Source organism: Sylvia atricapilla, chromosome 8, assembly GCF_009819655.1.
Source record: "Sylvia atricapilla isolate bSylAtr1 chromosome 8, bSylAtr1.pri, whole genome shotgun sequence".
Lineage (NCBI taxonomy): Eukaryota > Metazoa > Chordata > Aves > Passeriformes > Sylviidae > Sylvia > Sylvia atricapilla.
In genome coordinates this window covers 23,263,855-23,279,581 of record NC_089147.1, presented here as the reverse complement: position 1 = coordinate 23,279,581, position 15,727 = coordinate 23,263,855, and the positions used below count along the sequence as shown (strand labels likewise).

The 15,727-nt window shown below is 40.6% G+C and overlaps 1 protein-coding gene across 11 annotated transcripts in view; it reads left to right on the top strand.

Moving 5' to 3' along the window:
- The first annotated feature begins 414 nt into the window (after positions 1 to 414).
- The window catches only part of KCNMA1 (potassium calcium-activated channel subfamily M alpha 1), a 426,168-nt gene continuing 410,855 nt past the window's right edge, over positions 415 to 15,727 (top strand). For 10 of the 11 annotated variants that reach the window (XM_066324114.1, XM_066324113.1, XM_066324110.1 and 7 more), the window contains exon 1: positions 415 to 1,351. In XM_066324114.1, the coding sequence (XP_066180211.1) occupies positions 1,043 to 1,351 (309 nt within the window). In that variant the 5' untranslated portion in view covers positions 415 to 1,042. The remainder of the gene's footprint in view (positions 1,352 to 15,727) is intronic. The other variant, XM_066324112.1, reaches the window with a different exon arrangement.

Genomic DNA, 15,727 nt, shown 5'->3' with positions numbered 1-15,727 from the left:
CATGGGGCGCCGGGAGCCCGCCTGAGCCGGCGCGCCCACCCCCGGCGGCAGCGGCACCACCGCGGCACCCCCGGCCCGCTCGGCACCCCCGGCCCGCTCGGCAGCCCCGGCCCGCGGGGCCTTGGATGCGCCCCCGGAGCGGCCGCGGCTGCGGGGCCGGCGCGTCCCCCGGCGGCACGGAGGGAGGGGCGGGAGCCGGCGGCGCCGCTGCGCGTGTGGGAGCAACAGCCTGAGCGACAGCCGGGCCCTGGAGGGAGCTCCTGAAGGATGGGCGAGGAGGCGGCGGCAGCGGCAGCGCACGCACAGATGGGCCAGCGGAGGATGAATTAGGAGCCACAGGAGGCTGCTGCCGGCACCGAGGGGGGAAGAAGAGAGGAAGGGGCTGGACTTGGAAAAGGAGGAGGAGGAGGAGGAGGGTGCGCGGGGAGGGGGTGACTGAGTATCGCTAATAACAAGTTAAAGACTAATAACAATAATAACAGACCACCTCCGGGAGGATCCGCGGCGGAAGGCTGAGTGAGAGATCCCCGCTGAGGCCAGCGGGGTCGCAGCGCTGGGTATCTTGGAGAGACGCTCAGAGGCATCAGTTTGTGGTGGTGGTGGATGATTTTTTTGGGGGTGGGCGGGGTAGGGGCTGTGTATGCGGGAGAAGGAAGGGGTGGGAATCTGATGAGGAGACTATATTTTTCTTGTTATTTTTAATTTTTTAAAAATATTTTCGCCGTGCAAAGAGGACGCTCGGAATTCACCGGCCTGACGGCTCCCGTGAGGGACCCGAGAATTGTGCGGTCGCTTTTCTTCACCTGCTCTTCTTCCTCTTTTTTTTTTTTTTTTTTTTTTTTTTTTTTTTTTTTTTTTTTTTTTCGGTTGGTTTGGTTTTTTGTTTGTTTTGACCGGGGGCTTTTTATTTTTATTACTCTCCTTATCCTTCCCCGCTGAGCAGCGGCAGCAGCAGCAATATGGCTGGTGATGGGCTTTTTGGGGGGCGCTGGCGGCGGGAGGAGCTCTCGGAAGCCCCTGCGCGCCCGGCTCGCTGTTAGCTATGGCAAATGGCAGCGGCGGCGGCTCCTACCCGGGCGGCAGCGGCAGCGGCATTAGAATGAGTAACAATATCAACGCCAACAATCTCAACACAGACTCGTCCTCCTCCCCCGTCAATGTGCCCAAGATGGATGCGCTCATCATCCCGGTGACCATGGAGGTGCCCTGCGATAGCCGCGGACAGCGCATGTGGTGGGCTTTCCTCGCCTCATCCATGGTTACTTTCTTTGGGGGACTGTTTATCATCCTGCTGTGGAGGACCCTCAAGTACCTGTGGACTGTCTGCTGCCACTGCGGGGTCAAAAACAAGGTAACTCCCCCTTCCCTTCCCCTCTGCTGCCGGTGATGGTTTGGTGCGGTGGTGGTGGTGAGGAGGAGTAGGAGCCCAGCCTTGTAGAGCGGGACACCTGGGCGAGGTGGCGGTGGGGCGGACGCCGGGGGGCTGCTGATGGCAGTGTGCTGGCTGCTCTTGGCTTAGGCTTGCCACGGGCTGTCGGGAGCTGCAACGTGGGCAGCGTAGCTGCAGGGGTGAGGTGGTGGGTGCAGTCCCGAGGCGCCTCCCCGTTCCCCCTTCTCTGTTCCGCTCCAGGCAGGGACTCCTTCGTTTTCGTCTGGTGGCGTGAAAGTTACACCTGGTGTGCGACGCTCACCCTGTCAGAGAGGCACATGCTGGTGTAGTGGGACGGTGCAGATCAGAAGTTTATGTGCACCCTTGGGACCGCATGTGATGGGGTGGGAGCTTGCATATGCTGATCTACGCTCTCAGTTTCCTTGTGGAATGAGAAACTTCGGCAAAATTGACAGGGTAAATTTCTCACTCAAGCGAGTCTTTATAAAGCTAGTTCCACTCACTGAGAATCTTTGACGTTTCTGTTTGTTAAATGTAGCTAGCTAGAAGTATGCTGTACATTTGTAAGTATTCTCTTAACCTGAGTGTGAAGTCTTTGAGGCAGCCTCTCTGCCCCTTTGAATTTTGTGTATTACCAACTGGAAGAAAGCAAAGTATGTGAAGTAAGTTCAGTTTCTGATTCGAAGGGTCTATTTTCAAACCAAAGCTAAGAACTTGCTCAAGTCCAGACTTTCATTTTTGATAACGAAAAATGAGATAGAAAGTGTTACGACTCTGTATTGTGAAAGAAGGTTTTGGTAGACCCCAAAATAGACCAGCAACTGGAGTTTCTCCCCTTCCCTTTTCACATTTTTTGAATTACAGACGGAATAATATCTGCTTCAGTTATTCCTGGCACACAGACACCCACAAAAACACACACACCTTTTAATATATGGTTGCTAGGTTGCTGGTTTGCTTTGACGTACAGTGAGCTGTCTTCCCCTTTCTCCTGTCCCCTCCTCCCTAAACACACAGCGCATACACCAGCTCTGTGAAGGGCCCAGCATTTAGGGGAAACCAGGAACAAAGTTGGAGCATGAAAAGTTATGGTGCTCGTTTGTTGTGTAGTTTGGGTTCCCTAAATGAGCCTCCACGTTCCAGTTGGAAGTTACACTATTACAGTGAACTTGGCCTGTCTATGGAAGGAGTGATTGCTAAAGTTAAGGAATAAAAGCTGTTAAATCAGCCTTAAGCATCAGGAATCCTATCAGACAGCACTGCTTTTCTATAGGCAATTTTTTTTTTCCATTCAAAACTAAACCTGAACTTTCTTAGAGAGGTGTTAGCCAGATATGATGATACACTGTAAATGAATTTGTGATAATAAGGTACTATTTCCTTATTAGCAGTAAAAGTCAATTTTCAAGGAAGGGTGAGTAGTGAAGACTTAACCTTTGGTTTCGTTGTGTATTTAGCATTTCTGCCTCCACACAATGAGACAAATCTACAAAGGCTATCAGGGATCTTCACTGAAAGAAAAAGCTGCATGTTACTACCTCGTTCGTGCTTCTTCCCTTGAGAGAGTAAAAAGTTAGAGACTTGTACACAGACTTTTTATGTGTGGTTTTGTGGTGGGTACTGTTGGTCAGGTAGGCCATTATTGGGACACAATCAGTTAAAGCAGGTCAGTCATTTCTTAACCAGTATAGAAAGATGTGTGCAAATTGTCTTTAAAACCTCTTGAGCTAAATGTGGCAGTTTAGGAACAGGCTTCAAGCACTTCCAGTCTGAATACTTTGATGTACTATGGCTATGGCAGGTTGTAAGATTTCAGTTTATTTCATCTTTGAGACTGAAGTAGTACCATGAATGTCATTCCCTGGGGGTGGAGGATAAAGGGCTCTGCAGGTAGGGGGAGATATATGTCTCCTTTTAGATCCTATTTGTTCCACTTGTAAGGATTTTCAAGACTCTGGCAAAGAAGGACTTTTAAGGGCTGATCCTGCATTCCTTATGCCATAAAATGGGGAATTGGAGGGAATTTTGTGTATGCAAGGATGTTAGTTATAGCTAGTCATTGTAAAACACTTCTCTAGTATTTGGGGTATAAAGGCTAACTGAAGTAACACCTGGAATTGTCTGAAACTTTGCTGTTATCAAGCACAGACCTTGCTGCTTCATGAGTTGGGAAAAATTGCTGAGGCTGCTGGTGAGAAATGTGAATGCATATATATGCTGTGTTGACTCTATTGAGCCTGCTACAAAAGCAATTTTAGAAGAAGTAGCTCCTCCTACTGCAGGATTGAAGAAGTTTTCTGCGTGTTAGGAACTTCCCTTTCCTGTGCTGTCTCTTCTGCTGCTCCACAGGTTGCAGGGGAGTTGGGCTATCCAGCATCATCTCACTGTCTACATAAAGAGTGCTCCCTGTGAGAGAGCTGAGAGAAATCTTCCTCATGTCTACTTTCTGTGACCTCTTATTGAATAATTCACATATATATGTGAATAATTCAGTTACTGTGCTAATGCTCTTGTCCATATCTGTTATTGCAAAGAATAGCAAACTTTTTTTTTCCTCCCTGCTGTATTGTAAGCCTGACATTGTATTCCATGGATTTGTTGATGATTGTTAACTTCACCTCGGGATGTAAAACTTTTTAATGACTGTGTAGAAGGATTTAGAGTGTGGTTTGTTTGGAGTGTCCCCCTCTTCGACTCATTCAATTTAAAGCTGGAATTTAAAACCATGACATAAACAGTTTAACATTTTGTGATATGAAATTTCAGTAATTGTTTTTTTTTCCCTTGGAGATAAGAAAGTCAAGATACTGTAAGTCAATAATATGAAAACTGCTAACAGAATCATCAACATTGTCCCTTAAAATTCCATATCTAGTATATAATTGTATATGAATAGAACATCACTCTTAATCATGTATGAAAAATGATTATTGAAGTTTTAGGATTTCTTGCTCCTTACTTGCTTTGTGAGTTGGCATTTAAAAAAAGCTGCCCAAAAATGTAAATCTTTGCTTTTGTTGTCAGTGTTTCATGTAGTGTGTCGGTCATTACCATTAGAGCCCTTTATTTCCTTTATTTAATATGGCATATAATTTTAGACGCAATTTTTCAAAATTACCTACCTATTTGCAACCAGCCTTGAAAAATGCTGGTTTTCTTCTCAGTGTTCACATCTACATTCTTAGGGTGCTTAGACACTGCTAAAAATCAATGACTGGTCTGGTCATTGCTTGTTCTTTTTTCATTTACCAACTCATTTCTGTTTGCATATGAAAAGTAGAATTGTGAGATTAAACTTCACTGGGTTGGACTCTGGCATTAGTTCTTGTCTGTGGTAACAACAGAAAAATAAAATAAATATGCATGGTGATGTACACATAGGGGCTAAATGCATGTTATACAATCTATAGCTCCTTTGATTATATGGATCTGCCTCTGCATTTTCTATGTTCCTGGAGGGTATTTTGTGCTGACATTATCTGGTATCATATTTTGGCTTTGAGCAAACTCTAAAACCATGAAGAAGGAGCAGTGGAATGGGAGAGCAGAGGTTTGGTGCACAGCTTCTGGAGGTGGTCAGTGCAGAATCAAATGGAATTTTTTTCCTTTTCAAGAGTATCATACCAGACCCTTTTGCTGCTGCTCCTTGGTTCCCCAGTGAAGGGTACCTCTTACAGACCTTATGTCATTTGGCTCCAGCAGGTAGAATGCATCGTTGTTGTGATGCTTTCAGTGTTTTGGAAGAGCTTTTCCTCCCCACAACCCAGAACTTGTACACGTATAAAATGGAATTATGATTATAGGTAGCAGTTGTTAGCCTGAAATGACAAGCCCTAACAGTCTTCTTTGACCTTGGTCTACATATTTTTGAAATGTAGCAAGTTACACAGTGCTAGATTTAGCCAGTAGAAACCAAGCAACATTCTCATTTGTTTTGAATAGAAGAAAATCTGGTTTTGCTGGAAATACAATATTTGCAGAAGTCGTCTTTGAAAAGTTAAGAATGTCAACCCAGAATTCTAAAGCCTGAGAAAATTCGTAAGTAGAAAAATTTAAGTAGTCCATAAAACAAGCAGTATTCATTCCTGGCTGGCTCTTGTGTGGGCGAGGTTTGTTGGTTTCTGAGCAATACCTGCGTAAACATCCTCTCCAAATAGAGAAACAAATTTGAGGCACGATCTATTGAGAAAAGTTGGAGTGTACATTGGAGGACGTGATGCAGGAGATCCCTTCATGTGGATCTGTCCGTGGTGTCGTCACCTTGGCTCTCTGGAAGATGCACTGGGCAGCAGCGAGTGGTGAACAACTGGAGGCTCAAGGGATTAGCGGGAGCTGTGAAGCGTTTTGCGGCTCGGTCACATGCACAGCCTGGCTCAGGCGTTCCGTCTCATGGCTGTCAGGTGGTCTGCACGCAGTTACTCCGTGAGAGCCTCACCTGACAGGTTGCCAGTTGAGAGGTGGCTATGGTGGAGAGGTCAAGGTCTGAAAGGGAAGGTCCTCGCAGCCCTTTGCAGATGGTGTTTCCACAAGCAGAGAAGGGCGCTGGTGTGGAGAGGTGTGTGCTGCTGTTCTCCGTGCTCTGAAAAGGAAGATACTTCTGGCTCTGTGGAGTTTGCAAAGGATTTCACGTATTATAAACACATGCTAAAATAGGTGCAGAAATATGCTTCAGAAAAGAGAATGCATAAACAAGGATTTAACCTGTAAACCCAACATTCTCAACCAAAATGTTATTTTGTTACAGTATCACACTTATTTTCAAGGCTTTGAAACCCATACATTTAAGGTGAACGTCTGCATTCAAAAAGAACTTGAACATCTCACATTTGTAAATCTAACTGGTGGTTGAAAACCATTAGATTTCACCTTTTTTCCAGTTTAGCTCAATAGAGGAAATGCCTGTAATAGCAAACAGAAAGCTTTTAAGTAACACTGATCCATACTCAGTTTTGATACATTGAAATTTCTGAATGTGGAATGAGGGCAGTTTACACCCCCAGAGACAGAAGCACTGAACATTTAGAGAGCACTAGCCCTAAGTATAATCTTTGCAGGAACGGAATCTAATGATTATAATTAAAACCAGCAATGATGGTACTTGTATGTCCTGTATTATTGCAAGAAAGTGGATTGTGAGTCTTAGTCATTGAGTGTCCTTCCTGGGACAAATCCTGAAAAGAAGCTGTAATCTCTAGTCAGGCACAACACAGAGCAGCAGTCAAGTGTTCCTTCTGAGCCTGGCTCTGCTATTCTATGGGATCCAACTCAGAGTGACAAAAGTTTATATGAATTTCAGGGTGGGCTGGTGATAATTCCTCAGCAGGGTCAGGCTGTAGTTCAGCAGCAGCAAGGCATCCTGTGGTGTGGAGTTGGGAGGGCAGCGGTCGCTGGGGAGGTGTAAACATGAAAATAACACTAGATGAAACTGGGTAACGGGGTATCCCTTCGGTTCTACTAAACATACCTAGTCACACTGCATGAAACTCTGTATTTTACATGTATGAAAATTACTGAAGTCTGAGGAGGGCACAGTGAATACAGCTTGTGGAGGTTTTCTAAGGGAAAGATTGCGGAAACATTATGTGTGGGTGTTAATGGTTAAAAAAATATTTTTCTCCCCCACATATGATTTTAGTGGCAAAAGGAAAGGAACTACACTTTAAAAAGCTGTGTTTCTGTAATGAGTTTATGTGCTGCTACATGGCTGAAGGTTTAGAATCATAGAACAGCTTGAGTGGGGAGAGGACCATAAGGGTCATTGAGTCCAGCTCCTTGCAGTAATACAATGCCTGACTGGGAAGTGAGTGCAAAACTCGATTAGATCACAAGACTGCACTGGCATTTCTGTGAAATTATATGGGGCTAAATACACCAGTTCCAAATTAGACCTCATGGTTTGTCAGTGTGGGCGCCTTGTCTGGGACACACAGGTCACCTTGGGTGACAGTGGAGGGTGGAAAAGCAGCAGAGTCTGAGTAAATGAGGAGTGATACCTATCTTCCACGCCTGTCAGAGACACACTGGTCAGGAAAGGCCCATTTTGAATCCTGACGTTATTTATAGCCTGAGAATACATTGGGTTTGCATCTTTGAGAGGAACACTTCATTTCCATATATAGTATACATGGTTCTGTTTAATGAATGTGCTGCTGCTGAAATGTGTTGAGTTCCTTTGCTTTGAGATGATATATTGCATGTATTTGTCTGTTTGAGAGTTACAGAAATGAGAGTTATCCAAGGTCTGTTGAAATAGAGGGAAGCAGTCCTAATAGCTTCAATGGCTTTGGACTCAGGCCTAGATGTTCACAGTGTCCTAGATGAATCAGATTTTTTTAAAAAATATTCTAATGTTAACATTTTAAGCTTTTAAAAGCTTTTTTCTTTTACTGTTGCAAGTACTGTAGCAAGTTGTATTTACTTGGTTTGTGGCCATTATGTCTGAGATTTCAACATTAGAAACATAATATTTAAAAGACACACACGGTATGTTTTCATTCCCATCAAGAACTATACCTTGTGCCAGGCTCCCCTTGGAAATCAAAACTTGAGTGCTTGAATGGCTGATAATATCCTATAAGGACATCTCTCCTGCAAGCTGATGTGCAATGGTAAATATTGGCTCTTTTTTTAGAACTGCAGTAAGTGCACATTTAGTGGAACTGGCAGAGGTCCCTTGCCCCATGGATCACCTGCAGAACAGACACATGTGCAGCTGCAGCCCTGAGTCCTGGAAACCTTTTTGCATGGCCTGAGCTTCACTACCTAAGTTAAATATCAGAAGTGGTAACATACAGAGGAGAAAATACCTCAAATTCATCATCACCAGGACACAAAATTGGGGAGGAGTACTGTAACCTCATAAACAATTGCAGCATCACATAACAACTGGTTAGCTTATCAATGTAACTGTTAAATTCAGGTCTACAGTGTTGCTTTTTTATTGCACTTTATATAATAAATTTATAATACAGTTTTGCTTCCCCTTTGTCCAAGCAAATGATGACTAAATATTTTGGCATGCTTGATTATATTTCATTCATTTTTCACAGTATCTTTTACATTTTCATCTAATGGCTTAGCTCTTTTTTTTTAAACTAAGAAGGTGACTCACTTTTAATATGCCATTAACATTATTTTTAGTAGTAGTGAGACAAACTTTAGCATTACTGGTGTTGGATTAATTTCCTGTTTTAAGTATAGGGAAAACATTGATACACATATGTCTAAAATAACCCTGTTTGAAAATGGTGACTTTAATATTGCAAAAACAAAGAGAAATGTATTAGGATGACTCTTTGTTTAGGCATCTTGTAAGTTTTCTAGTATAAACTCTGTTTCAACTCATTTTAGTTGTGATAATGCACAGATATTCTGCAGGACAGAAATTACATGCAATGAGGTACCAGCCTCTGTGACCTTTAGTGGTCGTAGTTGGTGTAGGGCACTTCAGGTGCTTCAGATATGGTAAATCATTTGGCTAGAAGTGATTTGACATCACTTTTTTTTGGTTTTTTTTAATGAAAGTGAGTTTGCAGATCAACAGGCAGAAGGTTTGTGATGTTCTTACATTTTCTAGGTTGTCATACTAAAAGGTGTTGTTTCATAAAGAAGCTGACAAATTCCACTTGGGTTTTGAAGACTGAAGGAAAAAAATCTCTTTATTCCTTTTAGTCAAGCACAAGAACAGCTTAGGTAGGAGAAAATATTGCAGAATCTGTCTATATGTGGTGCAAACCTTTTTCCCCGTGGGATTTTTTTTTTATGCTTTGATTATGCACTTTTGATAGATTGGTTTTGTTACATGGGAAGTTTTTTACAGCATTTGGTGTTAGTTTTCTTATACTATATATATACAATACTTACCCCTAAAGGCTCCTTATTTTTTCAGGATCAGAAACAGGGGACTACTGGCTTTATGTTTGAATTATTTTTATATCACTTAAGACTCTGAGCTGTAAGTTTACTTCTTTTCTTTCAGCCTTTATGGTGAAAAGAAAAATGGGTCTGGCTTCTGGTTTAATTCATACAGAATTTTACCTGACTAAATGCTGATTTTCCTCCTTTGACACTGCCTTAGATGTGTAACTTCTGATGTCTCTTTGTGATTCAGAAGAGCAGAATTCCTATTACAGATCTCTTGTTCCTGAAAGAAAACAACGCTAAAAGCTTCACAGTTTCGATATTTGCAAAAATAATTTTGGTTGCTTTGCTGGAATGTGTCCCTAGAATATAATAAAATTTTAGTTTATTGAAGTGGAAAATGCTGTCCAACATGTGGAGCTTTGGCTCTCCCTGTATGATGTAAGTGATAAAGTTTTCATGTTAACTTGGATGATATGTGCGATAGGAAGACTGTGATATCTTTGTGTTGCCAACTGAATTATTCTGTGTGGTTCTGAGAATGAAAGAAAAAAGCCTTTGCTTTTTCTTATTTCCAATTCATGGCATTGTGTTTGTTACTAAGTTATGCATAATTTTTAAAGAAAACTTACACGGCAGTTATTTAGGTTAATATATGGAACATGCATCACTTGCACAAAATAGCCGTTTAGACATCAAAATTTCTATTTCACATCTCAATAAGGTCTTAATATGAATTGATTTCAGTCAGTTTCACTTCATTTCAGAAAGGTATTCTTCTTAAATTTTTTTTCTTTATTTAGATGTTTGTTTGTGAATGTAACAGTTAAAATCCATGTATTTTTATTTTTAAATTTAATGTTTATGTTACATATGATATTCTGGACTTGAGCTGGGTTTACTTAATCCCCTGGCTTCTCTTTATGTATATAGGGGAAGGTAGTCAAGTGTTTATAAAAATTATGCACTGTTTTAAAGCTCTATAAAGCAATACTGTAGTTTGCATTAACAACTAATAGTCTTAATCTTAATTTTCTTTTAGCTAAGTGGTTGATATATACCCAGTAATAAAAATATTTTTTTGAGCTGATTGCTCTTGGAAATACCTGTAATAAAAATTAAGTTAAAAGTAACTTTTCATGCTCCCATTTAAAAAATGTTCTAATTTCTGTGGTTACAGTTGCTTTAATAAACCTGTATACAAGCTTTTGCTTTATTGGCTGTCTATGTGATTCTTTGTCTTTGGGTTTTGTGTTCTATAAACTTTCCTTTTTACTTTTTACTATGCCACAGAATGTCATAGGCTTGTCTGTTTGCTTTTTATACACAAAAAAATAGAATAATCAGTTTTGCAGATTTCTGCCTGTAGCAGCTGAAGGGCACTGTGGAAGGGACTCCAGACTTGCATCAGGTGCAGCAAGAAAGTAAACCTGCTGAGTTGCTAATTGTTAAAATCCTTCATTAATGATCAGCCAGGGTGTTGCTGAGTCTTGTTGAGAGGAGGATCACATCACAAAGTGAGTTGATTTAAGGAGTGTGGGTGGGTGTGGTGGATATCATCCAGCATTTACCTGTGCTGCTCTTGTGTGCTTTTAAATGTAGGGGGGTACCAGTTTGTATTAGAGCACAGCTGATTGCATGATCATTTCCATGAAGCTGTCCAAGCTGCATTTCGCAGTGTTTGCATCTACTCTATGATTTGGTATGAAGGTGATATAAACCATACCTCATTTGATCTATTGCCTGTTGAAATTACGTTACATCACTTGCAGCCTTTTTTAAACACAAATTTAATCCATCAGAGCAAGTGAAGTGTTCTGTGGCAGCAGAATTTTTTTATTTAGTCTTCTAAGACTGGGCTTACTCTCTCGAGGTGCTAGTTTGACAATGCTAATAAATCCAAACTTTAATACTGTGAAACTTGCTGTGAGGTACCTGAGCTGTGTTGACCGGTAGGTAATGGTAGCTCCAGCTCTTAAACCTTCCTATGTGTTTTAAGGCCTTTTTTACTGAGCAGAAGTGGTTTAATGGGTAAAAATTGAGTGCTGAAGGGTTTAAAAAGAGAGGTTGTTCCATTATTGCCATGCTAAATATTGATTTCTTGGTGTCCTTTGGAGGATAGGGTTTTGTCGACTGGAGCACACAGCTAGACAGCTTTTGAAAATAAGCTCCAGCTTTCCCAGTGTGGTTAGGTGGATTCCCTTCAGGTGAGACTGTGGAGGAAGATGAGCTCCATCAGCACACCTAATCTGCTCCGCCTGTTCTGGACCTGAAGTGCCTGCAGCTGGGTCGAATTAGTCTTCAAGGTATAAATGCTGAAGTGCAGCAGCGCTCTCTTGTTTGTGTCTTGATCCTCCTAAGGGTAAAGCTAGTTCTGCTGTAAGGGAGAAGCCTGGATAAACTTTTTGAGCATCTGGCTTTTTTTTTTATTTTTATTTTTTTTTATTTTAAACCAGTATGTAGTATCTGTACAGCTGTTTAGAATTGGTCTTTCAGAGAGCTGTTTCTTGTGTTATGCCCTAACTCTGATTCAAGAGTTAAGCTTTTGGACAAAGACTTCCTGCTGGTGCTGCTGATGTGCTGGCCCTGGAGGGCTCCTGGGATGGGCTGGGGAACCAGCTGGCACAGGTGATGGTAAGGCTGAGACACAGGGTGATATCTCACTGCTTTAAAATGTCACAGGTGCTGGCTGTGGCAGAACTGTTGATTAATTTATTAATTTCAGTATAATAATTCCAAAAGGCCCCTTTTTTTTTTTTTTTTTCCCATTTTACTGATCTTCTGAGAAGTTCGGCAAGTGTATGCGATCTATATGGATAAAGCTATTATTGTTTCCTGTGGCAGAGGGGGGAAGAAAATGGTTTGGGACAGGTTGCTTAAAGCAGCTGCTGCCTGTTTTAGCTGGTCTGAGGTAACAGGTGATAGAGCTTAGTGCCCAGGCTGTTTTCAGGGTGTTTCTCCTGTAGCTGAGAATTTGAGTTTTATTTTCAAAACGTTTATTAGAAGTAGGGAGAAAGATAACAGTAGCTCAAATTAAAGGCAAAAGTTCTAGAAAAACCTTTGGTAGTATAAGGAGGCTTCTTGAGGTTGTGTCTCGTGTATTTGTGTTCTCCTAGCTGAGTGAAAAATGTTTATTAACAAGAAGTAAAGGAGTAGTGTAAAGTTGAGACTGCTTTTATAACTATTATTTAGGTTGAATTGTCTTTTCCTTGGGACAAATAGTTTTGGACCCAGGTATGGATTGTTTTCAGCAGTGAGCACAAGGGTGTAATTTGCATTGATTTGTAAAATACTCTTTGGATTTTAAATGGTATATAAGTGTAGGTTATTATTACGGCTTCTATAGAAAATACATACTGCTGTGAGTTAAAATTGATGGCTCTACTGGTTATAGGTAAATGAGAATGTGGTCTGAGAGCCGATGAAAATGACAGTTCAAATTCTGTGCCTTATGACTATAGCAGTGTTTTGTCTCTTAACATAAGTGGAAGTGAAGGGGGTTCTTCACCCCTTTAATTATATTGATGTTGGGTCCTAGATGCTTAGTTTTACATTGTTGGTTTATTTGTGTTAATTGGGCTGCTTGCTAATAATTTATAAGACCATCTAGTTGAAGTATTAGATGCTGAAAGCTACTGAGATTGGCTCAGCTGGTCAGAGTACAGTGTTAACTCCATGGTGGGTTCAAGCCCTGTGTGGGCCATTCAGTGAACAGTTGGACTTGATGATCCTTGTGTATCCTTCCCAGCTCAGAGTATCTGTCATTCATTATTTCCCTAAACAAGCCCAAACCCTAACAAATCGATTATTTTAATTAAAAAAAGGTTTAATACAAGTGAAGATCTCGTAGCAAATTCTACATTTGGAGAAGATATATTAAAAATAATCATTATAGTCTGAAGAATTTAATTATAGGTTGTTTCAGTTTGTCCTCTGGTCTCAGGCATTTGATTAGATTATGTAGTCTGGAGTTAATGCTCTGTGTCTCACCAGACTTCTGAAGGTGAAAACCTAAGGTTCTTGTTTAGTTGTATGACATTTGGAGCTAAAACTTTGTGGAAACGCTTTAATATCACAAGAGATACAGTGTATCTGTTATGAAGCCAGACCTTGGAGAATTGGCGCCACGAGTGATTCAAGCTGGTTTATGTTTTGTATTGATACATTTGAAGGAAAACTAGTTCCTGTGTTGTGTGTCAATGCTTCTGCATCATTTAAGTTCTGTTTAGAGGGCTGAAAGGCTTATGTGTTTAGTAGGTTTTTTTTGTGCAAGTGTGAAAATTCATTGCTGGAGCTCTAAGGATACTGTTGCCAAACGTTCCACCCTATACAAGGAGTGTTGTGCCTTCAGAATTTGACTGGGCAATTTAGAAGATCTGAACTCTTTTTCTTATTGTACTGTTCTGAGGCCACCTGGTTTTTCTGGGCTTAGTTATGCCAGATCCTCTTACCAGCTTTGACCAAGGAGTGATCCTCTGCCCCATGCATCTGATGATGTAAAAGCAGATAATAAGGAGAAAGCCAGGAGAGGAGGAGGACTGGCAAAGAACTGCTTTGTCCCAGTCCATGTAAAGCAACATAGTGATTAAGATAAGCAGGTGATTTAATAAACATGCATCCACTCACCCCTTTTGTTAACTTTATGAAGGGAATGTATTTCATGATTCCTTTAAAGCGGTTTCTATTTTAAAGAGCTACAGATAGTTACAAGTTGCTGTGCTATTCCAAGTTCCTGTGAAGATTTATTTTTTATGTGAGCAGAGAATAAAAGCAATTTGCATAAAAGCAATTTAAATAAAAGCTTTAATTTGGGCAGGAGGAAATTTTACCTGTAGTATATTGAGGAATTTTTAAGAAGAGAAAAATAGGGTCGTGGAGGGAATGATGGGATTCTGAAGGACAAGAAGGAGGGATTCTGTCTAGTTCAATATGCAGTGTGTGGTATTCACTTTATATGCAGACACTTGGAATATGCTTGCTTCCTTGCCGTTTAAAAAAAGCCAAACAGTTTTTGAGTTCCCATATCCACACTGGATTTAAAAAATAATGTTACTCTTAGGATCTAGGAAGGTTCCCAGTTAAACATATGCTTGTTGGTTTTACTATTTTTAGCTTCTTTGAGCAGCACGTGTTCTCCTGAGATATTTATTTGTTAATGTTGTATTCTGTTCTTAAAAGGAAAATCTCTCTCTGTCTAGATTCTTTTTCTGTATCCAAGAAAGGAAAGGACCAGGGTTCTTGTCAGTGCTTTACTTCTTGGAAATCCTAGGAGACAGGGTAAATTAATTAAATCTAAAATGGATCCATCTGGTGGTGCTAGCAATGCCAGGGGAGAACAGGTGAAAGAATCTGAGCCAAAGGAAACATATAGTGCATTATATAACATGTCAAGTTCTTTGTGACATACTGCTATCACAAGACTAATCTTGGTGTTAGGCTTTTTACTTTTTTTAAAGCTTGTTTTTAAATCAGAGGGTTAAGGGGATAGTTTGAAATGCTTGTTTCTGTTGCATTACTAAAAAAATATTTTTTTTTCATTATTAATAAAAGGTAAATGTATTTTGTCCATCATGTGAGAAATACATCATTCCCTTTATGGGTTTGTTTGAAGAGAAATGGGTTGACATAGTTTCATTTTTTTTTTTTAAACAAAGTCAGTTTTGGAAAAATAATTTATCTTTTAATTTCAAAAGCTGTTAGACAAAACAAAAATCATGAAATGGTATGGTCCCCTCAAATTCAGTTTTGCCCCCAGATTTGTGTAAGAATTATACAAAATCTCTATGCAGACGTTTTTGTTGCCAAAATTACCTTATTGTTTAAATTACCTTGTATAATTTCTCAGCAATATTTTCAAGGTAGTGATTGCATCACTGGGAATAGGAATGTAAAAATGACTGCAAAAATTGAACTGTATTAGCTGTTTTGGCAGGCATGAGAAGCTAAACAGTATAAATGCTGGGAAGAAGTGAATTAGATTAGAAAAGAAATGGCAATGAAGAGATTAACCGAGGGTGTCTGTTCTCAGCACAAGGTTTTAGTTTGGCACACGTTTCCATTTTACCATGGCACCAGTTCCACATGATTTCTGTGTCACTGCCTGTGTTATGGGGCATGTGTCTGAGAGAAGGCTGCTAATTGCAATCTCTGGGGAAATCTGTTTCATCAGGATGGGTGGTGGGCCTTTTGGCATGACTTTGAAACAAGTAGAGAAAGTAGGCCAGAGAGCTTTTTGGGAACTTAGGAGCTTAGTAGCTAGATCTTTATCCAGCTTAATAAAAAAAAAAAAATCTGTCTCATTATCTACCTTTAAGTCAAATTCCATCCTTGTCGATCATTTTTTTAAGCATCCTCTGTTCTTTTATTTCATGCTGCTTAAATTTCACCTTTTGTTTTGGTGGTTTAAAAATCCCAACAAACATCAGCGAGAACATTTCACATGAAATTTACAAAAATATTCTTGTCTCACTTGAATTT